The 15,635-nt window shown below is 36.6% G+C and overlaps 1 protein-coding gene across 1 annotated transcript in view; it reads left to right on the forward strand.

Moving 5' to 3' along the window:
* Positions 1-240: 240 nt before the first annotated feature.
* Positions 241-15,635, forward strand: part of abtb2a (ankyrin repeat and BTB domain containing 2a) — a 48,341-nt gene continuing 32,946 nt past the window's right edge. Inside the window, exon 1 of the mRNA XM_087261778.1 lies at positions 241-1,249. Within this exon, the coding sequence (XP_087117904.1) occupies positions 397-1,249 (853 nt within the window). The 5' untranslated portion in view covers positions 241-396. The remainder of the gene's footprint in view (positions 1,250-15,635) is intronic.

A 15,635-nucleotide genomic window follows, 5' to 3' on the forward strand; every position in this document is an offset into this window, starting at 1 on the left:
TTTAACAAACACATTATTAAAAATCAAATAAAATAGTTAATGTGTACATCAGTGCTGTGTTGTGTTTGAAATTCAAAGCAAACTCATTTAAAGCCTCAAACCTTTATCTGTCCTCACTTTCCTGCGCTCTTGCTCTTGCACTGCGCGAGCGCTGAGTGTGTCTGATTGGCTGAGCGAACACTGTCCTCTGATTGGTTCAAAGTTTTTGCTGTTAAAAGTTTCAATGACCAGCTGGGCTTTATACGGCGCTGGGTTGCCATTGCGGACAGACTGTACTCACAAACAAGCGATGGACGTGCGTTGAATTAAAACATTTTTTTTTTTTGCGCTCCATGTTTACTAAAATAATAATATTTGGAAAACGTGAAATAAGTCATTCTGATTCTACTAATAGACATGGCAGCTGTGAGCAATTCTACTATGAAGACTTTGGAGGATTTGACTCTAGACTCTGGATATGGAGCCGGCGACTCGTACAGGTCCCTCAGCCTGTCCTCCTCCAAATCCAACTCTCAGGCGCTGGTCAGCTCTCCACAGCGGGGCAACTGGTGGAGCTACACGGGCTCCATGAACAGCAGAAACAACAGCTGGGACACGGTCAACACGGTGCTTCCTGAAGACCCTGAGGACATCATCTCCAAATGCCCGAGACTACCAGAATTAGAGGAGTTCCCCTGGACAGACGAGGAGATCGATGTGGTCCTGCGTAAAGTTGCTGGAGAGGGTCTGTGTTTCGCTCCGGAGAGCGTCAGGAGTGTTTCGGTGCTAATGCGCAGAGCTTTACTGCGGATCTCCAGAGAGGCGCAGCGGTTGAGTGTGGTTCATTGCAGGTGCACGCGGTTCGAGGTGCAGAGCGCGATGAAGCTGGTCATGAGCTGGGCTTTGGCGGAAAGCTGCGTCTCGGCCGCGATTAGGGCCATCTCACTGTACAGTATGAGCGCTGGAGAGGTCCTGCGCAAGAGCAAGTCTTCCCGCTGCGCGCTGAGCTTGTCTGTCGGGCGCTTTTTCCGCTGGATGGTGGACACTCGCATCTCAGTGCGCGTTCACGAGTACGCAGCCATCTGTTTGACCGCTTGCATTGAAAATCTGGTACAGGAAATTGGGCTCCGTGTGCTGCTGGCAGCGCAAAATGGGACCAACAGCTATCCAGTGACGGCTGAAGCGCTCGAAGCTGTGGTCTGCAACGACGCGGAGATATTTGGTCTGGTGCAAAACTACGAGCATCTCATCTGCGGGAAGAACGCCAATGGTAAGAAACAAGCTAATTCATTTGAGAGAAAAAAAGAGTTAACAGCAGTGTCTATAATGATATCTATTTTTTTTAATCCTAAAAAGAAAAGAGTATTTCATTTTGGGGTTATGGTTTTTAGGATTCAGTGCCTGACTTTCACTGTTTATTCTACAACAACAACAACAACAACAACAACAAATACTTAGCATAATGCCCAATTTAATTTTGACAGTATTATTAAATGTACAAAACCCTATAACCCTTATCCAGCTTGTTAAGACCACCATTCTCAAAGTTATTCATAACTACTGTTTTTTATATAATGAATACCATTTTCCCAAATAAAATTAAATAACTTTTTATCAGTTTGAAAATAGATTTTTATTTAGTGGTCATGGATTTCAGGATTTAGTGCCTGACTTTCACTGTTTATTCTACAACAACAAAAACAACAACAACATTAATACTTAGCATAATTATGCCACAAATGCATATTCTTTTCTTTAAAAAAGTTTAAAAGATTTTAGTCTTTTAAAATTCATATTAGATGTGTAACTGTGTCAATCTTCAATCTTTTATTTAAAATACTGTGCATGGTGATATTATGAGTAAATAAGGCTTGTTCTGACATTCTGTTGGCTAAAAATAACTTTTTAACCATGTCAACTCCCAGTCATTTGATTAGTGGATCAGTAAACTGTCTGCTTTGCTTTTATTTTGATGGTCCTCAAACAGACATTCTTCAACTAAGCAACTTTACAACCACATGTATGCCTATTCATTTTATTAGCTCTAATATTAAGCCAGCAGTCTCTACTAAAGCTCTAATGAGCTGTAATGTGGTGTTAACTTTACAAAATACACATGATTTACAATATCTGACACTAGCTTACAAATGGACATGCAAAACAATTACATTACATAACATAACATAATGTAAACTGCAGGAACATTATTTTGCTTACAGCAGCATTTGTTTAGTCTTTAAAAGACACATTGATCTGGTTTTAAGTGAAAATGATAACTATTATTTCCACTTTTATCTTGTGGAATTGTGGAATCTTGCGATTTTGTCTCATCGAGGGATGTCCACACATATATCCATAAACATGTCAAAAAAGTGTCACTATGAGTCTGAACAAGCAAGGCAACTCAATGCCTAGTGATGTTTTGCCTTTGGTAAATACAATACTTTTGGCACATGAGATAACTCATGAAACCTGCAAATACATAATTTCCTACTAGCTTGCGTAATAATATGTGATAAAAATTCATTAAGCATCGTTTCAGCCTAGATTTGCTACTTGTCTGTGCTTCACTCCCTCAATTCCACAGTTCTCTTTTATCAGAACTTGCTGATTAAATGTAGCACATTATAAATGGGTTGAGCTGTACATCCACAGTTCTAGCAAAGCACAAAAAGCCTATTGTTCTGCTCTAAGCTGTGCATGGCTGTGGAAAATAAGCAGAAACAAATGAGGCCAGAGTGAGAAGAATGGAAAGCCATCACGCACACACACACACACACACACACACACTTACACACACTCTGGTTTAAATCAGTCTGCTGATCGTCTCTGTGACAGGGCAGCATGTGCAAAGCCAATCAGCTTGGCACTGTGCAGAAGAAGAAAAAATGTCTGCAAAATGATGTTTCTATGCCTTTCAGAGAGAATGGTAATGAAATAGAAACCATAAAGCTGCCATTAAGCCAACAGCAGCACACAAACTACAGTACACTGGAAGGTGTATCAACACACACCTGAATGTGGAAGCTATTAACATCTCACCATGTGTGGTTTATACTTTGCACCCTAGGTGTTGTTATGACTCCCCTGACTCTGTAAGAATAGGCTTAGAAATGTATTAATCTGATTCACGTGTACACACTTGCCGTGATTGATGTGACAGTGCTCAATCTTGTGTTCAAACAGCCATGCCTGGTAAAGTTATTTTGCACTTACTCTCACAGAAAGCTGACCTGCGTGATACTGTGGCTCAAAAACTCAGCAGTCATGTGCCATTCTGTGAAGCACATACTGAGGAACAGTATTGGGGGTTGACGTGACATTGCATTTTCACTGTCACACATGACAAAAATGAATATAATCGGCATTGTCAATTTTTTGAATGAGGTGAATGGTTAAATATCTCAAATATCTTTACTTTTACCTGTTAATTTTTTGTCTCAGAATTTATCTTTGTTTTGTTGTTACATAGGGCTGTGTATTGGCAAAGGCCTCACGATGTGATACATAACATGATACATGGGTCACGATACAATATATCACGGTATATTGCAATAGAATAAATATTGTGATATATTGCAATAGTTTGTATTATTATGTTATATCATGTTATATTGAGAACTTCATAAAGTCAGCAGATGAATTAAAACTATAATTCTAATTTATTTCTATCCATTTCAATTCCTTAGAACTGCACAGTGTGATTTAATGGAGAACTCACTGAAATCTATTAAATGCATATTGTAAACACTTAACTAAAATATATATATATATATATATATATATATATATATATATATATATATATATATATATATATATATATATATATATATATATATATATATATATAAATTTTATCTATGCGTCCTCAAAATATATTTGGGAGCATTTGTGCGAGTGCATAAAATTGATGTTGAGCACGTTTATATTTTCCACCATGTTCACTCATGCTTACTTCTGATGCCGTACTACTTTACGCTTTTTTGATAGCAAGTTAGTGCTACTGGAGCAGATGAGGAGGTTGTTTGGCACAACTTGTATCGATATTTCAGGTTGGACTGTCGATACACTATCGTGAAAGAAATGATTGCGATAGTCGGATATATAGATCATTTTGCACAGCCCTATTGTAACATATGCTAGTTGAAAAATGTTACAATAAGTCATGGAGAAAAATAATATTATTCCTAATTTCATATATAATATATAATAAATAGCACTATATGAAGATGTGTCCCAACAATTTTTGCTGTCACACCACAAGACATTGTTAAGATACAATTCAGTATAAAAGTATAAAAATAAAAAAAAAACGTGAAAGAATTGATAAACTTGGTGACCCTTTATATTTTCCCAAACATCTGACTTCGAACTACATAAATATTTAAAAAAATAGGAAAAATGGTGTTTTACAAAAAAAAAAAAAAAAAAAAAAGCTACTCATGGGTTGGAGAAAAATAAATATTTACAGATATTTCAGTGTGTTACAACCTCATAATCTAATGTTTGAGAACAAATACAGTTTTTTTTTTTACTTAGTAGAGGCATTCTGAGTGAAAAGAGACTGAAGACTGGCTTTCATGTCTTGTCTCTCAGGCTGAGCAGAGCCACATCTGGAACGGTTTAGTGCTGCGCAGCTTAAATGACAGAAAAGGGCCTATTTTCTATTGGGAAAGCTACTGTGGTCTTGTTCTTTGGTCTTTATGCATTTTTCCACCCAAACTGCCTTAAGCAGGTGGCATCAGAAGTGTGAATTATTTGATATTTATTCATTGGGATAAACTCCTTGATATGTACCATCTCATTTTCAAGGGGGTTCCTCAAATAATCACAATCACATAATAACAACACCAGAAGACAAAAAAAAAACATAATACACAACATCCAAAAACATGACATAGCATAAAAAAGAACAAAAGAAGATAAAAGCAAAAATATATAAAATATATAATAAATAAAATAAAAATATATAAAAATATAAAATAATTATGTTGAATTATGTTGTGTTAATGTTGTTGATTACCATAAATTAGTACAAGACACACAATAAGCCACTGTTCTTGGAATATAGGCTTCTGCCATCAAATATTCTCATTGCTGAAGCTTGTATCACAATATGCAGCATTATCACAAAATTGACCTGAGCAGCAAACAGGATTACTTTAGCAGACATAATATGAACATAAATAAACTTTATGTATTGCTTTATTGTATTAATATGTGGCTCAAAAAACCTAAGATACTTACTTTGTTTAGAATAAAACTTATTTGTTTCTCTTTGTTTCTCTTTCTTTTATCTACTTTTTTTCTTTTATTATACAGAAAATGGGTCACAATTTGTTTTGATGGTCTGTTTGTTACATTGTATCTTCATGTCAACTAATTCTCATTAGATTATAAGTAGACTGTTAGGGTGGGGATAGGGTTGGGGTTAGGCTTAGTGTAAATTGACTTGTACTTGCAAGGTTTCTTATAGTCAGTATAAGCAGATACTAAGCAGAAATTCTACTAATAGTCAAAGGGAACATCACAATATAAAGTTACCCATGTTTTAAACACATTAAATTGCAAAAAGATGATTAAGTACAATGGGTAAATCTACCATAACTACAAATAATACAATAATGTCTCATTAGTAATGTTAGTTAATGCATTAAAAACATTACAAAGGAAAAATGCAATATTATAGTTGTGTGTTTGCTCATTTAAAATGTTTCCAAGTTAAATATACAATACAAAAATATGACTCTAAAATTTTAAATAATAAATAGTTATTTGCAGTATTTTTGAAGTGCCCATTATATTTATATTGTGCATGTTCATTATAATGATATTGAATATCGTGGAAATTGTTTGTTTTCACTTTATACTATTAGGTCAGTGTTGCAATATAGTTTGTTGGGGTTACATGAAATTGAAACAGTGTTGTGGCAGGCCATAGGGAAAATCCCAGCTGAAAATATACACAACCCACCAGTTGCAGGCAGGGGGTGATTTTGAAAAACAAGCATCTCATCCGAATGAGAGAGCAGAAAGGAGAGAACCTAAAAGCATTTAGAAAATAGCCTATGCTCGCTTCCTTCCATAAACAACTTTTGTAGCATTAAAGCTAATTTGCTAAAATTACCGTCCATCAATTTGTATTGTACTCGATACTGCAGTTTTAGGCAGAGGAAGTTGTAGTCACACACAAGCCTTCACAATAAACAAGCTAATAATGGCCATTATGCAAGACGTCAACCGGAAACGTGATTGAAGCAATGGAAAGCGATGGAGCCCTTGAATAAATAGTCTGATTTAAATGAGCTCCCCACTTTGTCTTTAATGACAGGATGGCAGGATGTAAAAGAGCTGGTCAGTCAGTGGATGCAGGTGAGACCCAGATGACCTCAGATTTTCTCTCTGCAGCGTCTGAGAGCAGTCCAGCTGAACGGGGTGTTGAGTTTTGCTCTGTGTGTGGAGCCTTGTAATCATCATTGGTTAATTATCCTCATAAAACTTTCCGCCCACACAGCCCAGTTTCTTTGAGCTCAACTACAAACCGCAGAAATTAGAGCATTTCCCAACCATGGCCATTTAAAGCCTGAAGTGTGTTTAAGAGACTTTTTTTCTTCAGTTGGATTATTCGCTCTGCTTTGCTAAGACTTCAAAAGTCCAACATGTCCTCTGGGATTATTTAGAAGTAAACATTTCAGAAGATTTCTACGCTAGATTCACATGCTGCAGGGAAAATAGTGTGCGTATCACTTCATTTTGATGTTTTTCTTTTGCACATTTTGATTACAATAGTTTACATTGCAACTACATGCTAACTAATCCTCAATAAAGTATTAGTGCACTCTCAGAAATAAAGGTACGTGAGCTGTCACTGGAGTGGTACCTTTTTAAATGGTACAAATTTGTACTGAAAAGGTCTATATTAATACCCCAAGTGTACATATTAGTACCTAAAAGTACAAAAGTGTTCCTCTTAAATGTTTTAGGTACTAATATATACGTTTAAGGTACCAATATAGACCCTTTAGGTACTAATGTGTACCTTTTCAAATGGTACCACCCCAGTGACAGCTCATGTACCTTTATTTCTGAGAGTGTAGACTGTCTGATTAATATCTGCTGATACTGCTCCACCAACAGACATTTAACTGATTATTTGTTACTAGAAACTTTGCAAGTAATGTACATGTCAACTTACCCTAACCTTACAGTCTACTCATACTCTGAGAATAGTTTGTTAAAATTTGTTAAAAGAAACTTTGCAAGTACATTACACTAAGCTTAACCCTAACTTCACTCAATTTTGTAAGTAAATGAGAATCATTTTTCTTGTCATTGTTTTGTAACTTATAACCAACAAATGTGGGTAACACTTTAGCTTAGGTCACAATTTGTTTTATTAACTAGGACTGCAAGATATTGGTAAAATCAGAAATTGCAATATTTTGTTTTGCTTTGATATGTTACGATATGAATATAATTTCACTAGATGCTTTGAATAGATTCAATACAATTAGAAAGATTCTTTAATTTAGATTGACTGGGATGATCAATTTCCCAGAGATGGGTTGCGGCTGGAAGGGCAATTGCTGCGTAAAAACCTGCTGGATAAGTTGGCAGTTCATTCCGCTGTGGCGACCCCGGATTCATGAAGGGACTAAGCCGACAAGAAAATGAATGAATGAATGAATGAATGGGATGATCAAGTGTTTTTCTTGCATCTGCGTAAATTTTTACAAATCACAAGCATTTATACTGTACTGTAAATACGACAGAGCAAAAATAAACAATGCTTGGTTTTCTGGAGAGTCTAACAGTGTTCAAGTACAAAAATAGAATAATAAAATGTAAAATAACATGGTTGTCACTGCATAAATACTAAAATATAAAATAAATCGTATTTAATAATATCTTTATCTTTTAATGTTTAATAAATTATCTAATGCCGCGATGTGACTATCAATGTTCGTACAATATATTAATCAGCCCTACTATTACATACTGGATTTTTACCTGCCTATTATTAAGATATTACCTGTTCATTAAGAGATCTTATTCTGCATCCCTAATCCTACCCATAACTTAAACCCAACTCTCACCTTACTAATTATTAATAAGCATCTAGTTAGTCATTTATTAAGCCAGTAGTGTTAGTTAATGGCTTCTTAATTCTGTGAATTGTGACCTAAATAAAAGTTTTAATTAAATGTGTTAAAGAGGCCATTAAAATAACATGATACCATGGTTTGTGCTGTTTGTTTGCACATGTAGTCCTTAAGTGCTATTATAAACATCCTCTTGAGGTTCCACTTGGGCCCTCGAGCACCTAGAGTGGACAAATGCTTTCTATAAGGAGAGGAGAAGGTGCCTTCCTGGAGCATTCAGTGACAGCTGCTCTGTGTGAGCTGACCTTCCTCAACTCCTCAGCATGCCTGCATGGACCCTCCAGCATCTGTTTAAAGAGGTGTTACTTGTCTCAATTCAGGGTGGCCTGTAACGCGAGTTGCACTGCAGATGCATTCATATTAAAGAGATGGTTCAGCCAAAGTGAAAATTCTTTTGTCAGTTACTCACCTTATACTTGTTTCAAACCTTTATGAGTTTTTATCTTCTGTTAAACTTTAAAAAAGATATTTTGAAGAAAGCTAGAAACCTGTAACCACTGACTTCCATGGTATTTGTATTTCCTACTAAAATATCTTCTTTTGTGTTCATTATAAGAAAGAAACTCAAAAAGGCTTGTAATAACTTGAGAGTGGGTAAATAGTGAGTACATTTTCTTTTTGGTGAACTATTCTTTTGAAGGTGCAGTAGGTGATTTGCCTAAATGCTAACCGGTTAGCATATTATCTTTCAGATACAATCCCTCCCCTGCCGTCCAAAGCCATGCCTCTTGAAATCTCGAACACGCACATTAAAGAAGACAGTAGACAACCCACTAGATAATGTCATTCGCCAGTTAGAAAACTTTATAGTAATTTATAATACTGTAATTCTAAATGAAAAACTGTAATATAGTTGGCACGTTTTCAGTTATGTAGCAAGCAAAACTTTTCATAATGTGCAATATTTCATACATGCAAGAATCGCTGGTCTCACTCTCTTATGCGCTTTGTCCTAAAGTGACTACTGTGTGCTTAGTGGTTGGCCAGGGGGTGCAGGAATTAAACTTATTACTAAGCCATACTTACATGCTGTTTCAGAGCTAATATTCAGAGCAGCATAGTGGGGAGCGCGTCACAGGCTGTCATTGTTCAAAATAAACCAATATGAATATAAAACCTCAGTAAAGCAGGCTAGGAGGAATAGCGCTATTTACTGATGTTTTGTTCATTCATTCATTTTCTTTTCGGCTTAGTCCCTTTATTATTCTGGGGTCACCGCAGCAGAATGAACCGACAACTTATCCAGCATATGTTTTACCCAGCGGATGTCCTTCCAGCTGCAACCCATCTCTGGGAAACATCCATACACAGTGATACACACTCATACACTACGGACAATTTAGCTTACCTAATTCACATGTACTGCATGTCTTTGGACTGTGGGGGAAACCAGAGCACCTGGAGGAAACCCATGTGAACGCAGGGAGAACCTGCAAACTCCACACAGCAATGCCAACTGACCCAGCCGAGGCTCGAACCAACGATCTTCTTGCTGTGAGGCAACAGCACTACCTACTGCGCCACCGCATCACATTTTTAAACTAAATAAAAATCTACATTATGCTGCAAAAGGACCTTATAAAACTGAAAATGGTCACATCAATCTTTCATCAGAAGATTTCAGTGACTGAACAACACGTCTGTGCATATAACCAATTCGTAACAACACAATCTACTTCAGCTTTGCGTGACTAAAATAGTTTAAAAACGTAACATGACCTGTCTAACAGAAATACTTCAGCCTTCCTACAGCATGCAAAAGTAACTGCAATATTAATTCAGGATTTTAATAAGTTTTGATTTAGCGTTTGTTTTTACTGCTGTCACCCTCTCTCTCACATCCACGTGACTGTGGCATGCGTGAACGTGTAAATGTCAAATCTGCATAAACAGAGGTGCGCAGATGTACAAATCTACATTTGTTGACAGACAGTTTAGGCTACTTATCAGAATTATGGGAATTTTCGTCCCACCAATATTTTAATCGGATGAACATTTTTTAGTTTTATGCCTGACCCAGAATATAAAAATACATATAAATACATTTGGATAATTTACTTTAATAATTACTATTGGAATGTGAAGAAACTTTCAACCAGCAAAACCAAAACTGTTTCTGAAGACAATCACCCACTGCACCTTTAAGTTGTTGTAAAATATGCTTTTTTAGGGGTCACTAACTTTGTCAGTTCTTTAAATTATTTTAACGTTTACTGAACTGTACAGGAAGTGAGGAAAACTTAATATTATTTAAATTGCATTAGACAGATTTATGTAAAGTTTTATTAATTTATTATGAAATTCCCAACAAGTTTTACTTTTATAATTTCAAACTTTGCAACACAACATTTTGATGATCATTGTCCTGAATTGCATGGATACACAATTGAGTTTTTCTTTTGTAAATTCAACACAAATGGGCAATTTCTTTCTTTCTTTCTTTTTTTTTCTTTCTTTCTTTCTTTCTTTCTTTCTTTCTTTCTTTCTTTCTTTCTTTCTTTCTTTCTTTCTTTCTTTTTTTACATTTTGCTAAATTGAAGGCTAATTTCAATGCAATTGTACAATAAATTTGTGCATGGTCTGAGATCATCTGATTATAATGTGACCAGTAGTTAAAGAATTATAAACTTTACACTACGTTGGTGTTTTATGACCATAAAAACTACAAAAATACTACTTGGTGTAAACAATAGTGTCACATGACATGATCAGGCTATCCAAAAGTTCATGATGACCAAAACAACACCTCTGGGCTACAGGAGCATACCTAGTAGCCCAGGTGTGGCATGTGTATCAGCATTTTTAGTTTTTGCAATCTGTTGCAAATCATTTTGATAATGTTGTCATCTGTATGACAAACTTTTCAAAAATACAAAGCAAAAAGTTTTCCAATTTTAATACATCATTGTTGTGTAAACGTTGCTCAAAATACATTGTTCCACAGAACAAGGTCATACAGTCTAAAGACTGTAATTGTTAATTTTTAAAAAAATATCCCTTTAGATTTGACAATATTCTGTTTAAAACTAGCCGGCATGTTCATTGAATGCACATAATGCACTTTTATATTGACTTGAAATGAGAAAGAACACATTTGTGGTTTGATTTACATCAAACAAAAGCTGAATGCATCTGGGAACGAAGCATTTTATGAAACAACATAAAACATTTTATGAGGAAGCTGCACTGTTTTGTTATTACAAGCTTCTAATCATACCGTATATACTCTCATAAAGAGCTTGCAATTGAAAGAAACTGTTCCCTGCGGCACCTCATCAATTCAAATATCTTTACACACATTACAATATTCCAAGAAGAATGTACCTTGGAGCTTTTCTTAAAGCACAAATGAGTATGTGCCGGCAACACCACATGGCTTCTGACAGCCCATAAAAATCACTGCTAATCAGTCATTTGAAGAATACAGTGGGACTTGTGTTGCTCTACACCTCTTTGTTCCACCCATAACTGTTGCAGAAGGTGTCAACTCAGCCTTTGTTATTATCCAAACACTGGATATTCTGTTAGCTTGGTTGAAAATGAAGTTAGCTGAAGATCTTAGGTCTGGGTTAAATGTGATGCAATCAACACCTTGTTAAGAAGTCATTTGAAAAGGTTAATGGGGGATAATTAAGCATCCGCATTGTGTTCCTTGAGTGATGTATGCAGTGTCTTTACCACACAGTGCAACTTAATCAAGCATGGGTTATCACAGCAATTACACACAGTGATTTATTTAGCAGGATCTGTTTGCCTTGAGTCTTGACACCAGTCATGTTTTATGGATTAGCGGAGAATGATTAACGATGTAATGCTGTCTTTCCTCAGCATATCCCATACTTACCAAACCCTCCAACTTTGATTAATTTTGCAAGCTGACAAGCTAAATGACATTAAAATCCTATACTCTGCGATAACCCTGTTAGTCTGCGAAAGCCCGGTGAATATCTGTATGTAATTAAGCTATCATCAGAAAGAGATTGTGTCCTCTCTTCAACCCGCAGATCAGGAAATCCACTCTATGGCCGTGGCATGTTGTGAAAAACTGCTACAAAAATACTTTGCGATTGAAATTACTGCCTCCTGGAAACTGGCTCGGGGGTTTATGGGTGAGAGAAGCGGGCAGATGGAGATCCTGTACAGCGCAGAGTTACTAGAGCTCTGCTTTTTCCATCTTTCTCAAGAATGAGGCTTCAGAGTGAATTATTTTGGCTGTAGATCGCAGCTCTTAAAGGAGGCGTTCCCTCGCTCTGAAACTGAGCAGGCCATTGCTCTGTTTTACTTATGGCTGGAGGTGGCAAGTGGTGTCAAAAGGCTAAACTGAAAGGTTGTGATCAGTGACCTGTCTGTCCATCATCCTGAAATATGAGAGATACTTCAGTTACTGTTTTCTTTTCCCTGGGATTATTTTAAAGACAAAAATGCTAATTATAAGTTTTGTTATAGCTCTAAATAGCTTTTTTAAAGGGGGGGGATTACCCATAAAAAACATCAAATTATATAAAAATGTTGTCATTGTTTTCTCTACTTTTTTTTAAACCTGTTTAAATTGTTTTGTTTTGTTGAACACAAAGGGTTTTCCACTACTGTGCTTTGGCTGGAAGGGATCCGCTGTGTAAAACATATGCTGGATAAGTTAGTGGTTCATTTCACTGTGGCGACCCCTGATTAATAAAGGGACTAAGTTTTGAATGAATGAATGATAACCATTGATAATATTCTTCAAAATATTTGATTTAAGAGAAGGAAAAAAGAAACTCATAATAGTTTTCCAGGAGGCCAAGATGTTAATATTAGGTTAGATTTAGGTTGTGACATCAGGAGTCCAAAATTCAATGTTTAGCCAGCGTCTATTATTACAGCGTCAGCGTTATTTTGATGTCCAATAATGACGTCATATTTGGTTAATGACGTTGATATTTGGTTGATTTTAGGTTTTGTTGGACAGTGACCAAAATCCAACGTTGAGCCAAGATCTTAAACTAACATCATATTAACATCAAAGACTGACATTTATTTATCAGGTATGGCAACCCAAATTCAACGCCTGATAGACATCATAGTGGTAATGTCCACACAACATCAAGCTGTAACATTATTAGACGTTGTTATTTGGTTGATTTTAGGTTGAACGTTGGAGATTGACATCGGCTTGACGTTGGGTTCTGACGTCAACTTAATTTTCATTTCCCAACAAAATGCCACATGCCCACGACATTAGGGTACAACATCAATCTGACGTCAGGTTGACGGCCCATGCCTGCTAGGTTAAAACCACTTTTATAAGGATAGTTCATCCAAAACTAAATATTCTGTTGTCATTTATTCAGCCTTCACTTGTCACATACCTGTTTTACCTTCATCTTAAACACATAAGATGTTAATATGGAAGTCAAGAGTTGCAGGTTTTTAACATTCTTCAAAATATATTTGTTTGTGTTCAACAGAAAAAGGAAACTCATAAGGTTTGGAACCACTTTAATGTGAGGTCTTTTTCATTTTTCGGTGAACTGTGCCTTTAATGGTGGTTAAATTGAGAGTAAATTAAAATCTTTTGTTTGTGAACTATCCATTCCTTTAATTTACAGTACTTCAAAGTTAGTTACATTCCATCATCATGGGCTTGCCACTCAACCAGTCTTTATAACTTGACTTAATACTATTGTATTAATTTTTAATACAATTTGTATAAAAATGTATAGAAATGTCTACTTTAGGCGAGGCAGTGGTGCAGTAGGTAGTGCTGTCGCCTCACAGCAAGAAGGTCGCTGGGTTGCTGGTTCGAACCTCAGCTCAGTTGGAGTTTCTGTGTGGAGTTTGCATGTTCTCCCTGCGTTCGCGTGGGTTTCCTCCGGTTTCCCCCACAGTCCAAAGACATACAGTACAGGTGAATTGGGTAGGCTAAATTGTCCGTAGTGTATGAGTGTGTGTGTTAATGTGTGTGTGGATGTTTCCCAGAGATGGGTTGCAGCTGGAAGGGCATCCGTTGCGTAAAAACTTGCTGGATAAGTTGGTGGTTCATTCCGCTGTGGCGACCCCGGATTAATAAAGAAAACAACAAGAAAATGAATGAATGAATGAATGAATGTCTACTTTACAATTGTTATCAGTTCATTGTTTATTTATAAAAACCAAAATATAACAAAATATATAACAAAATTGTTGTTTAAATTATTCAAATTTATATATAATTTGTGTTATAGTTAACTCTATGGCATCACAGTGGCGTAGTGGGTAGCATAATCGCCTCACAGCAAGAAGGTCGCTGGTTTGAGCCCAGGCTGGGTCAGTTGGCATTTCTGTGTGGAGTTCGGGTGCTCTGGTTTCCCCCACAGTCCAAAGGCATGCTGTAGTTGAATTGGATAAGCTAAATTGGCAATTGTGTATGCTTGTGAATGCAAGAGTATATGGGTGTTTCCCAGTGTTGAGTTGCGGCTGGAATAACATCCGCTGCTTAAAACATATGCTGGATAAGTTGGCAGCTCATTCTGTGGCGACCCCTGATTAATAAAAAGACTTAACCGAAAATAAAATGAATGAATGAATTAATTAACTCTACACAACACCTTCTGGTTGACCCTTTTAAATAGTTTGAAATGCCTCTAACATGTAAAATCACTCTTATATTCTTCCAAACTGATTGAATAAGTCATGTTTTGACAATAATAGTGTATGCTATTTAGACACTGCTCTTCCCTTTTAAGTATGTGAACACCTGGAATGGCGGCAAAATGCCAAGATCTGAATGATGTTTAACTTTATCATTATGTAGGCAGTTAAACACCAGGAGATTCTCATTCAAACCATTCTAGAAGGAGAATCATCTGCTTTATGAGCTGCCCACAGTTTCAATTGTATTGTTAAATTCACTCACTTTTTACTGGAAATCTTAAAAGTTCAATGAAATGTTACAATAAAAGCTGCTGGAAATATATCGATCTGTTGTTTTCTAACTCTTTTATTAGCCAATATTATAATAGTAAAGCAATAAATAAAAGAAAGTAGGTCAAGTTTCTTAAGAAGTAAATCTTTTGACCTTGTGCAGTATTTCTCTGCTGACTGGATTTGTGAAGCCAAAGCTGTTCCACTAAACGGGGGCTGCGTCTGAACGGCATGCAGGAAGTTGTTATTATCATCATCGCTCTGTGGTTTGCCCTCTGGAGAGAGGAAATCTTGGCTGAAATGGTCCGCGTGCTCAGTCACACACAGCTAAGAGGTCAACTCCCCTTCTCTGGCTTGGAGATAGCAGTCAGTGCTCCGTGTCCTCGGTCAACAAGCACTTCCAGCACAGCAGCACAAGGGCCGATTGACTGGCACTCTTCACACACTTGTGCCATTGTGCCCCATGGAGAATGGCGGTGTTGTGGGAGCGTGTGACTGGGTGACTGGACTACTGTGTTCACACCGTATTACCTGAGCCAAATCAGGCAAGCAAAATAGGTTGATCACTCGCGTTTAAGCAAATTAGGGTGGTTTTATTTGGGTTGGAGT

This window comes from Danio rerio, chromosome 7 (genome assembly GCF_052040795.2).
Source record: "Danio rerio strain M-AB ecotype USA chromosome 7, GRCz13ab, whole genome shotgun sequence".
Lineage (NCBI taxonomy): Eukaryota > Metazoa > Chordata > Actinopteri > Cypriniformes > Danionidae > Danio > Danio rerio.